The sequence below is a fragment of the Elgaria multicarinata genome, chromosome 2, assembly GCF_023053635.1.
Source record: "Elgaria multicarinata webbii isolate HBS135686 ecotype San Diego chromosome 2, rElgMul1.1.pri, whole genome shotgun sequence".
Taxonomy (NCBI): Eukaryota; Metazoa; Chordata; class Lepidosauria; order Squamata; family Anguidae; genus Elgaria; species Elgaria multicarinata.
The window spans coordinates 23150971-23164947 of NC_086172.1; the positions used below are offsets into that span (position 1 = coordinate 23150971).

A 13977-nucleotide genomic window follows, 5' to 3' on the forward strand; every position below is an offset into this window, starting at 1 on the left:
ACAGATTTTTTTGGAAAAAACTTTGTAAGGTGGGTGACTATTATTATCCCTCTATTGCAGACAGCTGGCTGAAATTGAGAGAGAAAAGTAGCTTAAACTACACTATATCAGCTCCCGTCCTGGATGGGGGGGAGGGGGCTTTTCTCCAGAGAAATCTTGGTGGACTGGATGCCGCTTGTGGGCGATGTTCCTGGTCTAAACGGAGGCCTCCCAAACCTATAATTCTACAATCTCTTGACCTAAACTGCCTGGATTTGTCTCAGAACATGGCAGATGTCTCTGGGAAGGACTTTGTCTCCATGTGACAGTGGCTGCCAATGGCTTGAGTCCTACATTCATGAGCAGAGGACATGCTTGGTCGGTGCCTTCTCTTTCTGTCCTAACCTGTTCAACAAAGAACGCACCACTGAAAATGCGCACCTGTGATCCGACAGCCAAAGAGCTCCAGTCGGAGGGCGATTCCACTATGCCAAACTTGGGGCCGGATCCGCACGAACCGAGTCAGCACGGGAGCATGGATTTTGTTCAGAACCACTTCAGAAGCATCAGTGTTAGCCTGGAACACCTGGGAGAGAGGGAGAGGGGGAGAGAGAGAGATTTATCTTTTCCTAATCAAAATCAGAAAGGATGGGAGGAAAGAGGAAAGAGATAAAGACATAAAGGCAACAGTCAAAACGGTGGTGCAGAACAGCAGAGAAGGCAACGGCCTATGGTTGCCAACCTTTCACTTAGGGCCCCAACATCTATGCTTTTCACAACACCCTAATCCACAGACATTTGCAGATGATGATGTTTAACTCCATTTCATGAAGATTCACCAGCTGATTTCATAGAACAGTAGAGTTCTTCGGCTATTGGGCAGTATAGAAATGCAATAAATAAATAAATAAATAAATAGCGTTGGAAGGGGCCTATAAGGCCATCGAGTCCAACCCCCTGCTCAATGCAGGAATCCACCTTAAAGCATCCCTGACAGGTGGTTGTCCAGCTGCCTCTTGAAGGCCTCTAGTGTGGGAGAGACCACAACCTCCCTAGGTAACGGATTCCATTGTCGTACTGCTCTAACAGTCAGGAAGCTTTTCCTGATGTCCAGCTGGAATCTGGCTTCCTGTAACTTGAGCCCATTATTCCGTGTCCTGCGCTCTGGGAGGATCGAGAAGAGATCCTGGCCCTCCTCTGTGTGACAACTTTTCAAGTATTTGAAGAGTGCTCTCATGTCTCTCCTCAATCTCCTCTTCTCCAAGCTAAACATGCCCAGTTCTTTCAGTCTCTCTTCATAGCGCTTTGTTTCCAGACCCCTGATCATCCTCGTTGCCCTCCTCTGAACATGCTCCAGCTTGTTTGCATCCTTCTTGAAGTGTGGTGCCCACACTTCAAGAAGATCTTGAGATCAAGCTGCTGTTAAAGGCAAAGAGTAGTCCACGACATGTGGTTTTGTTTTTTTTCTGGCCATTTGGGACCTTGGCTCTGTCCTACTCTATTAGGACAGCAACTTAAATGCAACCTCAGACAAATCAATGAAATAAAAAGAGCTTCTGTTTTTTGATGGACAAGTCTGAAACACCTTGGCTTAATTCCAAGGAGTGCAAGATGTTCAAAACACTCCTAAAATCTAGATCCCACTTGCCTGAAATAGAGCATGCAAGCAAAAATTAGCAGTATTAGTTGAACTACTGACTTTATGCATTTGTACTTCAGTTTCAATATTTACAAAATGGGCGTAGCAAAGTAGTAATTATTCTCTTTTGTAAATGTTGCCGATGCAGATTCAAATCAGCTCATTATTAAGGGAATATTGCTATCACTGGAATCCATCGGTTTCTGCCACATATGAAGCAATCTTTCCAAAGAGAAGCAGGGCAGTCATTTCATTTCCATGCACAGTCACATGAATACACACACACACAATAAAATAAAAACATTTTTAACAAGACTTCATTTGGCGCAACGTATGTTGCAGTATTATTCAAAGAAACTCCTGTCTTACCAGATGGCCATAATCAATAATTACCATATGGACCAGTTCCCCCCATTCCTTGCACTATTTTAATAGCTTGGGTTAGTGTCAGCATATTTTGTTTCAGGCTTTGTGTTCTATGTAAGGAACAAGAGGGAAGACAAAAAGAAATTCTAGGAAGAAAACTACCACTACCACCCTGGGCCACTCAAGTTTTTGCTTTTGGGACACATTCTCTGCAAGCCAGAATTTGGGGGTGGGGTGGAGGCCCTCGTGATGAAAGCATCGCCTGTTTTTCAATGCCGTTTTCATACGGTTTTCTCTTGCATGGGTTTTGCTAGGTGCAGGAATCTCTGCCAAGTTTACATGTGCTTTTGCATGTATCTCTTCGATGTTGGATTAAATAGAGCTGAGTCTAACTAGCACTGACCATAAAGCAAAAGTTAAACCACTTAATCTTAAGAGTCCTGGGATTCAAGACAAGGCATTGTTTGAAGATCCAACGGCATTTCCCTCATATTCCAGGGGAATCGGCATTAAAGGGATAATACAGATGTTTCCTGGGTTTGAAACAATTAACTTCAGTCATCTTGGGGCAGAAACAGTTTTCCAGGGCCTATGTATCACAAGTGCAGTGTCCTCTCTATGAACTTGCTCTCTGCAAGAATGCATGGGGATAGCCTTTCCTCGGCATGAAGCGTGGGAAGAGAGGTACTGAGGCGCACCACGAGAGATCACAGCATGCAGATACAGGTTTTGTGGGTCTTTGGGAAAAAGGCTATCAGTGGGCCCTCCTAGTCCCATATTTTTCCTAGACATTTAAATGGGAAAACAATGTCCTCAAGAACGTACAAAGCGCCTTCCCTCATCACTGCGTTCCCACATCTCAAAACCATCTGACATTCAGGGAAAAGGTTTCCAGGGCAATGTTTGTTACTCCAAGACAGCTCCTCTCATTTCTCTGTTATAAAAGCCACACCCCACATTCCTGCTGCTAATGTGGGTGGCAAAGCACAGCCACGAGATCATCCTAGCAGAGAGGACAGTGGCAAGGGCCAACAGTGGGCCCCCTTACTGGTGTCTGGGCCCCAGCAAATGTCTGACCCTGACAACTGCTGACACTAGCCAGGCACAGACATGGAACAGAATTATTACAATCGAAGACACCATAGGAGTATAAGAAGATATCACTATTGGACTGGAAAGAGGAGTACAAAATACACCCGCAATTCTTTACCCTGGGTTTGTCAGGGAAGTGGAGCTCTTCTGCACAATATCCTGTTCAAATGAGATTATTATTATTATTATTATTATTATTATTATTATTATTATTATTATTATACTATTATTACATTTTTATTATTATTATTAACAAAACTTAAACGCCTACAGGGAGAATTTATCAGCGCATCTCTCTTGGGAGTCCAGCGCACCCACTCACAGAAACAGTGCTCGTGGGGGCAGAAGAACACGGTGACAACCCACGGCGGCCAATTTTCAGTGCTAACCACCATGCCGCAGCTGGAGCAAGCCCATTTAGTGGTAGGCTCTTGCCTTTAGGACAGTGGAGTCAAGCCACAGCGTCGCGAGGAGGACTTTGCCTGCAAATCTGTGTTGATAATTGGGATTTGGAGTAGATTTAGAGTGGAACAGAAATGCTAATCCAAAGAATATATATCACGCTGGTACCGTTTAGAAACACAGCATGGTTGATGTGTTTTTAATATCCTACTTTATCCCAGCAGATACCACCACAGCCTTTTCCCTTTCCTTTCCTTTGCTCAGCAGACACCAAATACCCTTCTTGTAGCAGGAGGCCTCGAAGCGTCAGTATCTGCTGTGAGTGGCCTTCATGTGTGCCAATATCCAAGCCTGTGTGCGAGTGCGGGGATATCTTTTGACACTGTAGTAAAGCCTGCAGCTTTGTGTCAGCCCACAAAGCTGATCTGCAGCATATCATCTAAGAACCAAAGACAAGAGAGACCCGGCTGGCCTTCGCGCCTGCCCTCCTTCCAATTTCCCTCCTAATCCTACTTTGCTGCTTTCTCAACTTCTGCTTCAATCCCTTCCTTCTCCAAACACACATCTTTTCCTCCTTTCAGCCACCTTCTCCTCTGATTTGTTCCACATGGCGATTGCTCCTTATTTGACTTATTTCCTTAGTTTGCACACTATTTTTTTTTAAAAGCCTCCTTTGCTGCATGAAAGTTATATGGGGTAATTCTTTATCTGAAGTGGTGCAGTGTGCCATTAACTTTGGCAACTCTCATTTCCTCATTTACACCCTTATAAGAGTCGGAGGAAGGGGGCAGTTTTATGAGAGTATCATCTTTTTCAATCCTTTCTGCAAGGCTGATCAACAGCCCTCAGATAAGGGTCTAATTTCAAAGCTGGGGGCGGGGGGAGGGAGTGTTAACAACTTTACTGCTGCATCACAACTTCAGGCTACATTCATTAGATACAGCATGATTCAGCCAGGTGCCTAATTCCAAAAAGATGGGCAAAGACTAAAGGTTTCAGAATTCTTCTTATCCTGGCCTTACCTCCAGAAATTGCAGGATTTAGGTATGTGTAACTTGCAATAAAAATCAAACAGAGAACTCCTAGACACTGTGCCATTTCAAAGGCCAGGGAGCAACCGTTGTTATCCAGGGCTTCACCGTCTCTTGAGCAATAATACTCTCCCTGCTACTCCACAGACAAGAGTGATACAGAGCACAACATCCAAACTGAATTGCTTGCAGTATTTCTTTCAAGGGTTTCAAAAGGCAACAATATGATCTCTTAAATTCTATGCAGCTTCAGTGTCTTTGCTGCTCCTCTTAACAGTGCCTTAGCTAGGAGCGATGGCTACTAAAAAAAAGCCCCTGCAACATTATCTTGATCACGTTCCTTAAGTTCGGTTCCGAAGTGCTCCACATCTCACCCTCCTTGATATTTAGCCTGCCCAACTCAGGATGCGCCCAGGAAGGGAGTTTTCTTCAGGTGTTGGGCATTGTGGATTCAACTCCCCCGAGGGCCTGCCCGGTGCCCATCGCTGCTAGTCCAAATGGCCCACCAGCCAACCTCTGCAGGATAACCCTCACCTTCCAAAATTCCCCCCCCTTTTTTTTTTGCTGAAGGAGCTCTGCCTGCCTTAACTGCTCACCCTATTTGTTGCTGAAGTCCTCCCCAATCACCATCTCCTCACCAAGGGCTTTGCTAGACGGAGGTTTCAGCCCAGGCTGACCCCTGGCTCACCTCTGTGTGTCCAGATGATGCACAGGGGATCCCGGGGTCAGCCCGGGCTGAAACCTCCTTCGGCCCGGGCTAACCGGAACCTCTTTTGGCCCGGTATTACCCGTGGCCTCAGGCTAAACCCAAGACTGCGGCCGTCTGGCTCGTTCCACTGCTTTTCCCGGCTACCGCGCTTACTCACAACTAGCTGGGACAAGCGGTGCAGCCCGGGGGAGGTGTGTAGGGGAAACGAAGCCAGCGGTGGGGGGGGAAGATTGGAGCCCAGGGGAGGTGGGGGGGTTGGAGGCAGGGGGGAAGAGGGCTGGCGGGCGGGCGATGGAGCTGATGGTGGGCGGGGTGACAGAGCTGGCGGGGATGGGGGGGAAACAAAGCCGGCGGGAGAGGGGGGTGCTCATTGCCAGGGTTGGGAGTGGGGAGAAGGGTTGGGTTTTTTTTAAAAAAAAAGGGCCTTACCGAAGCAGGAGCGTTCCTGTATCCGGCCCCTTTAAAAAATAAAAAAATAAAATGGCAGACGCAACGGGGCTTTGCTTTCCCCCGTCGCGTCCACGTCTAGCAAGGCGCAACAGCCAGTGCTACTTGTAGCACGGGGTTGCTGCTTCTCCCGCCCAGATTAGCCGGTAGGTCTAGCAAAGCCCCAATTCTCAAGTCTGCCAACTAGACGTAGGGATGCCAGAGGAATTCAATCTTGTACATATTCCAAAGCAAACTATCCTGATAGGTACCTCCTGGACTAATGTGAAGATTGGAACCCTTCAGATGTCAGACCGCTATGAATTTTTGCAATGCAGTTCTCCAAGACTTGCCTTTAAAAGGAAAAAGCCTCTGTCTTTTTTTCTTTTTTTGCAGATCCAAATAGCTAGAAAGCCTGGCTGCAGCCGCCACCACCTTCAAAATAGGGCTGCAAAAGGCCCTAGGTGTAATATAATGTGGCAAAGCATTGTCCCTCTCATGGGCATTGTACCGAAAAAAACAATGGCTGTCCCAACCAGCCATCATTTGCCCATACAATGTCCCTGAGAGGGATGTCCCATCATTATGTCATGACACTCCCCGGGGCATTTGTGCCCCCCTTTTGAAGCTGCTTGGAACAGCTATTACCCAGGAGCATCGATTACCCAGGCGCATCGATGCGCATCGATGGGCGCATCGATGGGTAATATACCATCGATATTACCCAGGCGCATCGATCTCATGTCTCACTCTATTGGGGAATTTTAAAAAGTATCATAATGCGACCACCGTACCATCTCCAGCCTAACTTATCATTAGGCTGGTATGAAGTGTAACTTGAGTATTATCTGTCTCTGCCTGGTTGGAGTCGGCCTTCCTGAAGGGGAAAATTAATAAATAACAAAAACAAAGCCACCAGCTCCTAATCTAGTGTATTTGGCACCCAAACTTGAGAATCCATAGAGAATCTGATCTTCACAGGCTTACTGCTCAAAGCATTCTGGATATCAGGACTGTTTCAAGTTTCCTCAGACTGGCTCCAAAAATCAAAGCATGTTTGGAAAACTCAAGCTCTGCTTCCTCCTCTTCTGGAACCCTTGCAGTTGATCTATTGCTGAGAGCCCACTACATCCTGCCTCCTAGTTTTTATTGGAACTAAATGCAAACAGGCAGCTTCCCAAGGCACACATCGCATCACCAAGTTACATTACTAAAGGAAAACATGCAGAGTTCAGAATTTCGGTGTTTTCAACATACAGGCATGAAAAGTTTGAACGTCACACAGATGTCCAGATTTGAAATCTTTCATCCCAACCATCCTTTATGCCATGTCAAATACTTAACTGATGGAAAGCTATTTTCCTAAAGTGTTTTGTTGTTTATGCGTTCAGTCGCTTCCGACTCCTCGTGACTTCACAGACCAGCCCACGCCAGAGCTTTCTGTCGGCCGTCGGCCGTTCCTAAAGTGTACACCCATGTAGAGGGAGGCCAGGATGAAACCTTGCCTACCCTTAACTCTGACCATTTGCTGTAGTGGGGCATTCCGGGGTAGACTTCTCTTGAGCCACATGACACTCTCAAGCAGTTAAAGAATGGCTTCTGGAGAACCCAGCCCACGAGCCACGTAATGTGGCCTGACAGGTAGACGACATCTCCATTGTAGCTGCGGTCCCGAGAAGCCAGCAAAACAGGTTTACAGATTTCAGCTGGGTGGGTCACAAGGAGGTAAGAGGAGGTGCGTGGAATAGAGGACTGCCCTCTGCCCTTCCTGATATTCTCAGGGCATCTTGTGATGAAGGGAAGGGAAGGGAAGGGAAGGGAAGGGAAGGGAAGGGAAGGGAAGGGAAGGGAAGGGAAGGGAAGAGAAGAGAAGAGAAGAGAAGAGAAGAGAAGAGAAGAGAAGAGAAGAGAAGAGAAGACCCCCTCAGGGTTGCTGGTTAGGCTTTGGGAGGACGGAAAGCCACATTGCCTGGATGTTGCAAAGAGGGGAAAAAACCTTCTTTCTGGGTGTTAATTCTACATCATGGAAGTGGGAGGGCAAAGTTGAGGGGCAGTGTTTAAGGCTGACATAATATAAAACATGTCAATTTGTTAATAGTTTTTCCATTGATCTGTTTAAACTTCTTCCTTTGCATCGAAAGGAAAGCTGTTTTGACTGAAACTGCCTTGAAGACCCTGTACATACATTTAACATTCTGTTTTTGGCTACCTGACACAGAAATGTCCTGATGATCAATAAAATCTGACCGACATCATTAATTTGCTTTAAAAACACCAAGGGGAGCGTGGAAAATGACGTGGCTGGCTGTTGTGAGTGTATCCTTCCCCCCCCCCCCACACACACACACACGCCAATTCTCCTCAAGTGTAAATCAAACTCATGCTGCTCTTCGTGTTAAAGTGTTCCCTTGTCAGCTCAGCATTTTGGGGGCGGCTGTTTTTTAAGCTGCATTCGTTCCAGCGGCTGTGGGCGCCCTGCCAGCTGCAGCATCAGAAGCGAAGGGAACAGGCGGGGACAGCATTACAGCCCAGAAGCGGTTTATGATCCCCAAGTCCCCTTCAGCCTTATTTGTTTTTTAGCGCTGGTTTTGTCATCAAGAGTTTCTAAGGCCGTTAAAGGGAGAGGGGTGGTATTTGGGGAGAGGGGATGAGAGTTTGGAAGAAATTTCCCGGTATGGATGCGTGCCTCGGCCTGCCTCCCTGGACCCCTTAGACTTAATGCAGGATTATGTTACCCCCATAGAGGCAGAAAACTCTAACAGGATTGGGGCTTCAAGACTTCAGATGGAGAAGCATGAAGGAGAAAAGGAGGGAAGCCCGCAGACATGATCTTTTTGACACAGAGGGCAGAACTTCAAATGGGGAGAAGGGAAATTTCAGGCACACGACGGTTCAGAAGGAAAAACAAAGACGAAATAGGCGTGGACTTAGGACTAATTCCAATATCATATATGGATGGTGATCTGTGCACTTTACACCTCGTGCGAGTGATCTACTTACAGGAGGAGTGAACTCACCCAATACTACAGTGCACTGGCTATGCCCACAACTATCCCTGAGTTGATCTGTAGTATTGCATGGGTCCCCTCCTCTTAGGTGACATGGTCTGTGAGAGCGAGCCACGTGTGTTAAAGGGGTGTCTTGAGTGTAGCATGTGAATCAATCCTTATCCACTAAAATGGACTTTCCCAACCTTGGGTCCCTCCAGATGTTTTGGGCTACGACTCCCATCATGCCCAGCAGCCATGATCAATGGGATAGTGACAGCTGGAGTCCAGCAACATCTGGGGTCCCAAGGTTAGGGAAAGCTGCCCTAGAATTGTGAAAGAGAACTAGTCTCCTACTTTGCAACTAATTTAAGATTATGTTCACATGACCAGTCCCAGATATTTTGGATTACAGCTGTCATCATCCCTGACCATCGGTTGTGTTGGTTGGAGCCGATGGGGGTTGTAATCCAAAATATCGGGAGGGCACGAGGTTGAGGGAGCCTGCTCTACAGGAATAGTTATTTCACTAATCCAATGTGGAGTAGTGACTAGATCAGGCCTGCACCAATGGGGACCCACCAAGTCAAATGCAGTCTACTGGCCATATCGTAGGCTGCCAGGTAGTTAGAAATTCCCAAGTTTTGTAGTCCCAGGCAGACAGCAAAAAGTGGGGAGTTGTTAAGCATGTTGGGGCACCATCCACTTCTACTATGCCCCACTAAATCACAATGTAGAGCAGGGTGTGCATTCCTGGACTAGAGGGCTAGGTTTGGGGAACCTTGGTTCAAATCCCTGCTTGGCTATGAAACTCACAGACGGTCACTATCTCTTGGCCCAACCTACTTTGTAGAATTATTAGGATGACAAAATCCCACTCTGCGCTCTTTGGAGTGACGACAGGATACAAAAGTAATACATTAGCAATTCACAACCACTATTCAGGTGCCTGTCAATATCCCTTCACTGTTCTCCTCTCCAATAGATTTCAAAGCGCACAGAAGACTCATCTTTGCCTCATCTCTTAGAAAGAGCAAAGAAGTGAGGCACAGAGTGAACTAATTTAATCCAAAGCAATTGAAACACCAACATAGCTGCTGGCCTTGGAAATGTCACTTTAGTTCTGTATGCGCCACACAGCCCAATACATTTGCTAAATGCCAAAATGTTAATGCCCACAGAGACGGTTTCAAACCTGCGAAAGAAATATGGTGCACTTCCCATCTCCCCTTGGCCCCCAAATCAAACCCCGACATTTGAGACTGTTTTGGGGTAAACGGGTTTGTTGCATATAAAATGGTAAGTGGCTTACCCACAAGGATGGTTGGGTTGCCCCACTCTCGGACATCCCAGAGATGGAACACTGCATTATGTCAGCCTTCCCCATCCAGGTGCCCTCCAACCTGGTGTTTTTGTTTATTTATTTAAAATGTGTCTTGGCCGCCTTTCAGGGTGGAAGCCCTCCCAAGATGGTTTACAGCAATGTGTTGGACTACAACCAACAAAGTATAGTGGGATTATGGGAATTGTAGTCCAACACATCTGGAGGGAACCAAGTTGGGGAAGGCTGTCTTATGCAATGTCTGTCAGGAAGTTGAACTAGTTCAAGTCTCAACTCTCCGCTGGTTTCCCTCCTGCACCCATGTTCAGCACTTTGGGATGTTCCAGTTCTGGATCTGTGTATCCCTCCCTCCCTCTATGGGTAAAAAGGGTGTCCCATGCATGTCTGTACTAGGTACTAAAACGGGAGATGGGAGAGAGCTGAAGCAGATTGCTTTAGCTCTGGGGGTCCCCTTTCCCAAACTCCAAAGCCAACAGGGACCAAGCATGAGGAGCGCTCAACCAGACGAGAGCTCATGGTTAGACTACAGGGAAACGCGCCCAAGATGGAGCAGAGGAGCAGATCTCCTGAGTGTGGGGAGACTCCTGGCCTTGAACAGAGAGGCTGTCCCCGGATTCATTTCCACAGAGCCAGGAAGCATAGGTGGGCGGGGAGAGATTTCCTCCTCGTTGCCCGCCTCTCTTCTTCCCCCACCCTGTAAAACGTTTTCACCACCTCCCACTTTTTGCAATGTATGCAGGTAAGCCACCCTCCAGGAATGGTGTTTCGAATTTAAATAAGGGTTGCCTATTGCACACATGTGTCTTGGTGAAATAGGCAGCCCTTCGTGCAATAGGCAGCCCTGTAGCCCACTACAGTCCAGGTGTGCAAAGGACTCTCTCCTCTTCCTGTTGCCGTGGAGAAGGAGAAGTTTGGCGAGCTCAACCAGCCCAGGCCAGGTATCTGGTCAGCCATCCCCTTTCCAGCCTCCTCCCCGCGCTTTCTGAAAGACAACACCGCCATCCCCTACTGCTATAAGCTCTTCTTAATCTTGTTTATCCTCCCTCTTCATTCAACGTCTTCCTATTCCCTCGCCTTCGGTGCACTGTATCGACACTGGCGGCAGCCAGGGAATGGGATGTCTGCTCGCCTTTGCAGCCTAAAGAAATGTCCCCTCCCTCAATGCCAGCAACAACTGAGGGTGGGGAGAGGCTTTCTACTTGCAGGATAAAATATTATCTTCCTTCTCCAGCTCTGCTACACGCAGCTTATTCTGCCTCTTTGCCGCTCTCTCTTTCTCTCTCTCTTTCTCTCAATTTCTTTCATGAAGATGTAGATGTTAGCTGACCTGTCACTAGTACCAGTTAAATTTGGCTCAGAGCCCACTTACAGCTTCAGCAGGGAAGGGACTCGCTGCAGGCTCTAGTGGTCACACACACACACACACACACACACACACGTATATGTGCATAAGTGGGATTTGACAGAGTCCTCTTCCATCCTCTTCCCCTTCCCCTGCACTCCATGGCACCAAGTCAAACTGCGGCAGAATTGACAAATCTATTTGGCATGGCATAGTTATTACACTTTGAACTATGCAGAGTGCTGCACTGGTACACCACACACATGCACACCCCAACGCCATCCTGCGTGGAATCTGCGCATGAAATGCTGACGTTTTGGGAGCATCCCCAAGGAAAGCACCCCTGGAGAGAGGAGAAGCTCAGGTATCTTCCTCCAGCGACCATTCAGGCCATTATCACAAGTGGAAATGCTTTTGCATTTTCCTGCATCCGAACTGCAAAGACAAAGTGCCCAGTGGCATAGAATGGGCATTTGGGGTCCCTTCTGCAATCTACCCCACGTTAATAATACATATACGGAATACAATTCTTTGAGTTTATTTATGTATTGATCAGAAAGGTCTATATCCCACTCTCCTACTCTATTTACTGTGCTCAGGACAGCTTACAACAATTTCAAAATCCTGCCTAAGTGAACAAAACAATTAAATATAATCAAAGTAGTCAAAACAGAAACAGGTCAACAGATAAAAGGGATCCAAAACATGAAGGTCCTCAAATGCCTGTTGGATTTTTATTTATGTTTAAAGCCCTGGCGAGGTGGCAGGAAACAAGTAGGGGCAAACCACACCTCCTGTGTTCAGGAATCCCATCAGAGAAGGCCTTCTCCACTGACGTGATATAAAGAAGAGACTCCCCAGGACATTTCAGGGAGCAGTCGGGCTGCTATAGGAGGTCACAGTCCATTCGGTATCCTGGGCCAAGCCATGTAGAGCTTTAAAGACAACCGTCTACACTACGAATTCTACCCGGAAATGAACTGCTGTAAAATGGGTGCAAGAGGCTGCCACAGACAAGCACCCACTAGCCCCCTTGCTGCCACATAATGGACCCTGCAGACCTCATTCCAAGCCAGCACCTTCAGTGTTCAGCCTGCCATGGTCGAGCTACTTTGAGCCTGGCTGCTTAAGCAGGGGATGAAGACAGTGGAGGCTGGTGGCTCCGAGGTGTGTGGGGCAACAGACCCGCTCCGTATTTCAGTCAGAACCAGTCAGAACTCTAAAGGAGCTCTCCAAAACCCGGAGCGGTTCCACTGCCCTACTGACATTGGAGCCACCAGCCTCCAATGGAGCATCTTCCCTATGAGGGAAAGGTTACATCAACTGGGATTGTTTAGCGCAGAAAAAAGGAGGCTCAGGGGAGACATGATAGAGGTGTACAAAATTATGCATGGTGTGGGAGACATTTTTCTCCCTCTCTCAACATACTAGAACCGGGGGACATCCCATGAAGCTGATTGGTGGGAGATTCAGGACAAATAAAAGGAAGAACTTCTTCACACAGTGCATGGAACTCATACCACAAGATGTAGTGATGGCCACCAATTTAGATGGCTTTAAAAGGGGGTTGGATATATTCCTGGAGGAGAAGGCTATCAATGGCTACTAGCCCTGATGGTTGTGTGGTATCTCCAGTATTCAAGGCAGTACGCCTGTGTGCACCAGTTGATGGGGAACATGGGTGGGAGGGTGCTGTTGCACCATGTCCTGCTGTGTTGGTCCCTGGCCTACAGCTGGTTGGCCACTGTGTGAACAGAGTGCTGGACTAGATGTACCCTTGGTCTGATCCATCATCAGGGCACGTCTTAGGTTCTTATGGATGAAGAACAATCAAATCTGCCCAACTGAGGGCAGGTGGCCTTCTGCTTTTCCTCTGCAACCACTCTACAACCCAATCTGGCTCAGAAAACGTGATTCCAGTCAAGCGTCCTCTCTGTGACTGAGAACCCAAATCATACAGGGAAGCCAAGTGCTCAAAGATTCCCGCTTCAGCCTATCTTGTTCAATGCCTGAACGTCAGGGGTGGAGCCAGTAGGGACAGGACACTGGGGGCAGGATCGGAAATGTGCAGCCCTGCACGCCCTCCACATGGACTTTGAACGGGGGGGGGGCATATTCCTGGAGCAATAGTTAACAATGGGTGGCTCCAACTGGGATGGATCAGCTTTAAAAGTCATTGACTTGCTTGCTGCTCCAACCTATTTGCTCCAGATAAGTATTACTAGAACACCATGCCAGATGGGTTAAACAGAAGAAAACCAGATGTGCCGAGAAAGCCTGATCAAAACCCACCTCACATCTCAGTTCGCTGTGAATGGCAAATTTCCTATAAGTGACAATCTCAAGTAATTGATTGCCCTTTCTTCCTGAGCATGTTTTTTAACTGCTCTCCAGATCCGTGAACACTGCAGATATAATCTCACATGAATCACCTCCCTCTGAATCCTGCTGGAAGATGAAACTTGGCTCAGATTCATCGAAAGGGCTGCTGGTGAGAGCTCTGAGTAGCCTTCTGTCTTTCTTAGGTGATCTGGGATGGGAAATGTTGGGGTATGCGAAGATAAAACAAAGGCCGTTAGGCTCAGTGGGTGGGGATTAAAGGAAGCTACAAAGGCCAAAGGCCTATGCAGGTGTTACGGAATTGTAAGCACGGAAAGGATAC

The 13977-nt window shown here is 47.4% G+C and overlaps 1 protein-coding gene across 4 annotated transcripts in view; it reads right to left on the minus strand.

Moving 5' to 3' along the window:
* Window positions 1-13977, minus strand: part of NRP2 (neuropilin 2) — a 212830-nt gene that overhangs the window by 100718 nt on the left and 98135 nt on the right. For all 4 annotated transcript variants that reach the window (XM_063116131.1, XM_063116132.1, XM_063116134.1 and 1 more), the window contains exon 8: window positions 421-565. In XM_063116131.1, coding sequence (XP_062972201.1) covers window positions 421-565 — 145 coding nt within the window. The remainder of the gene's footprint in view (window positions 1-420; window positions 566-13977) is intronic.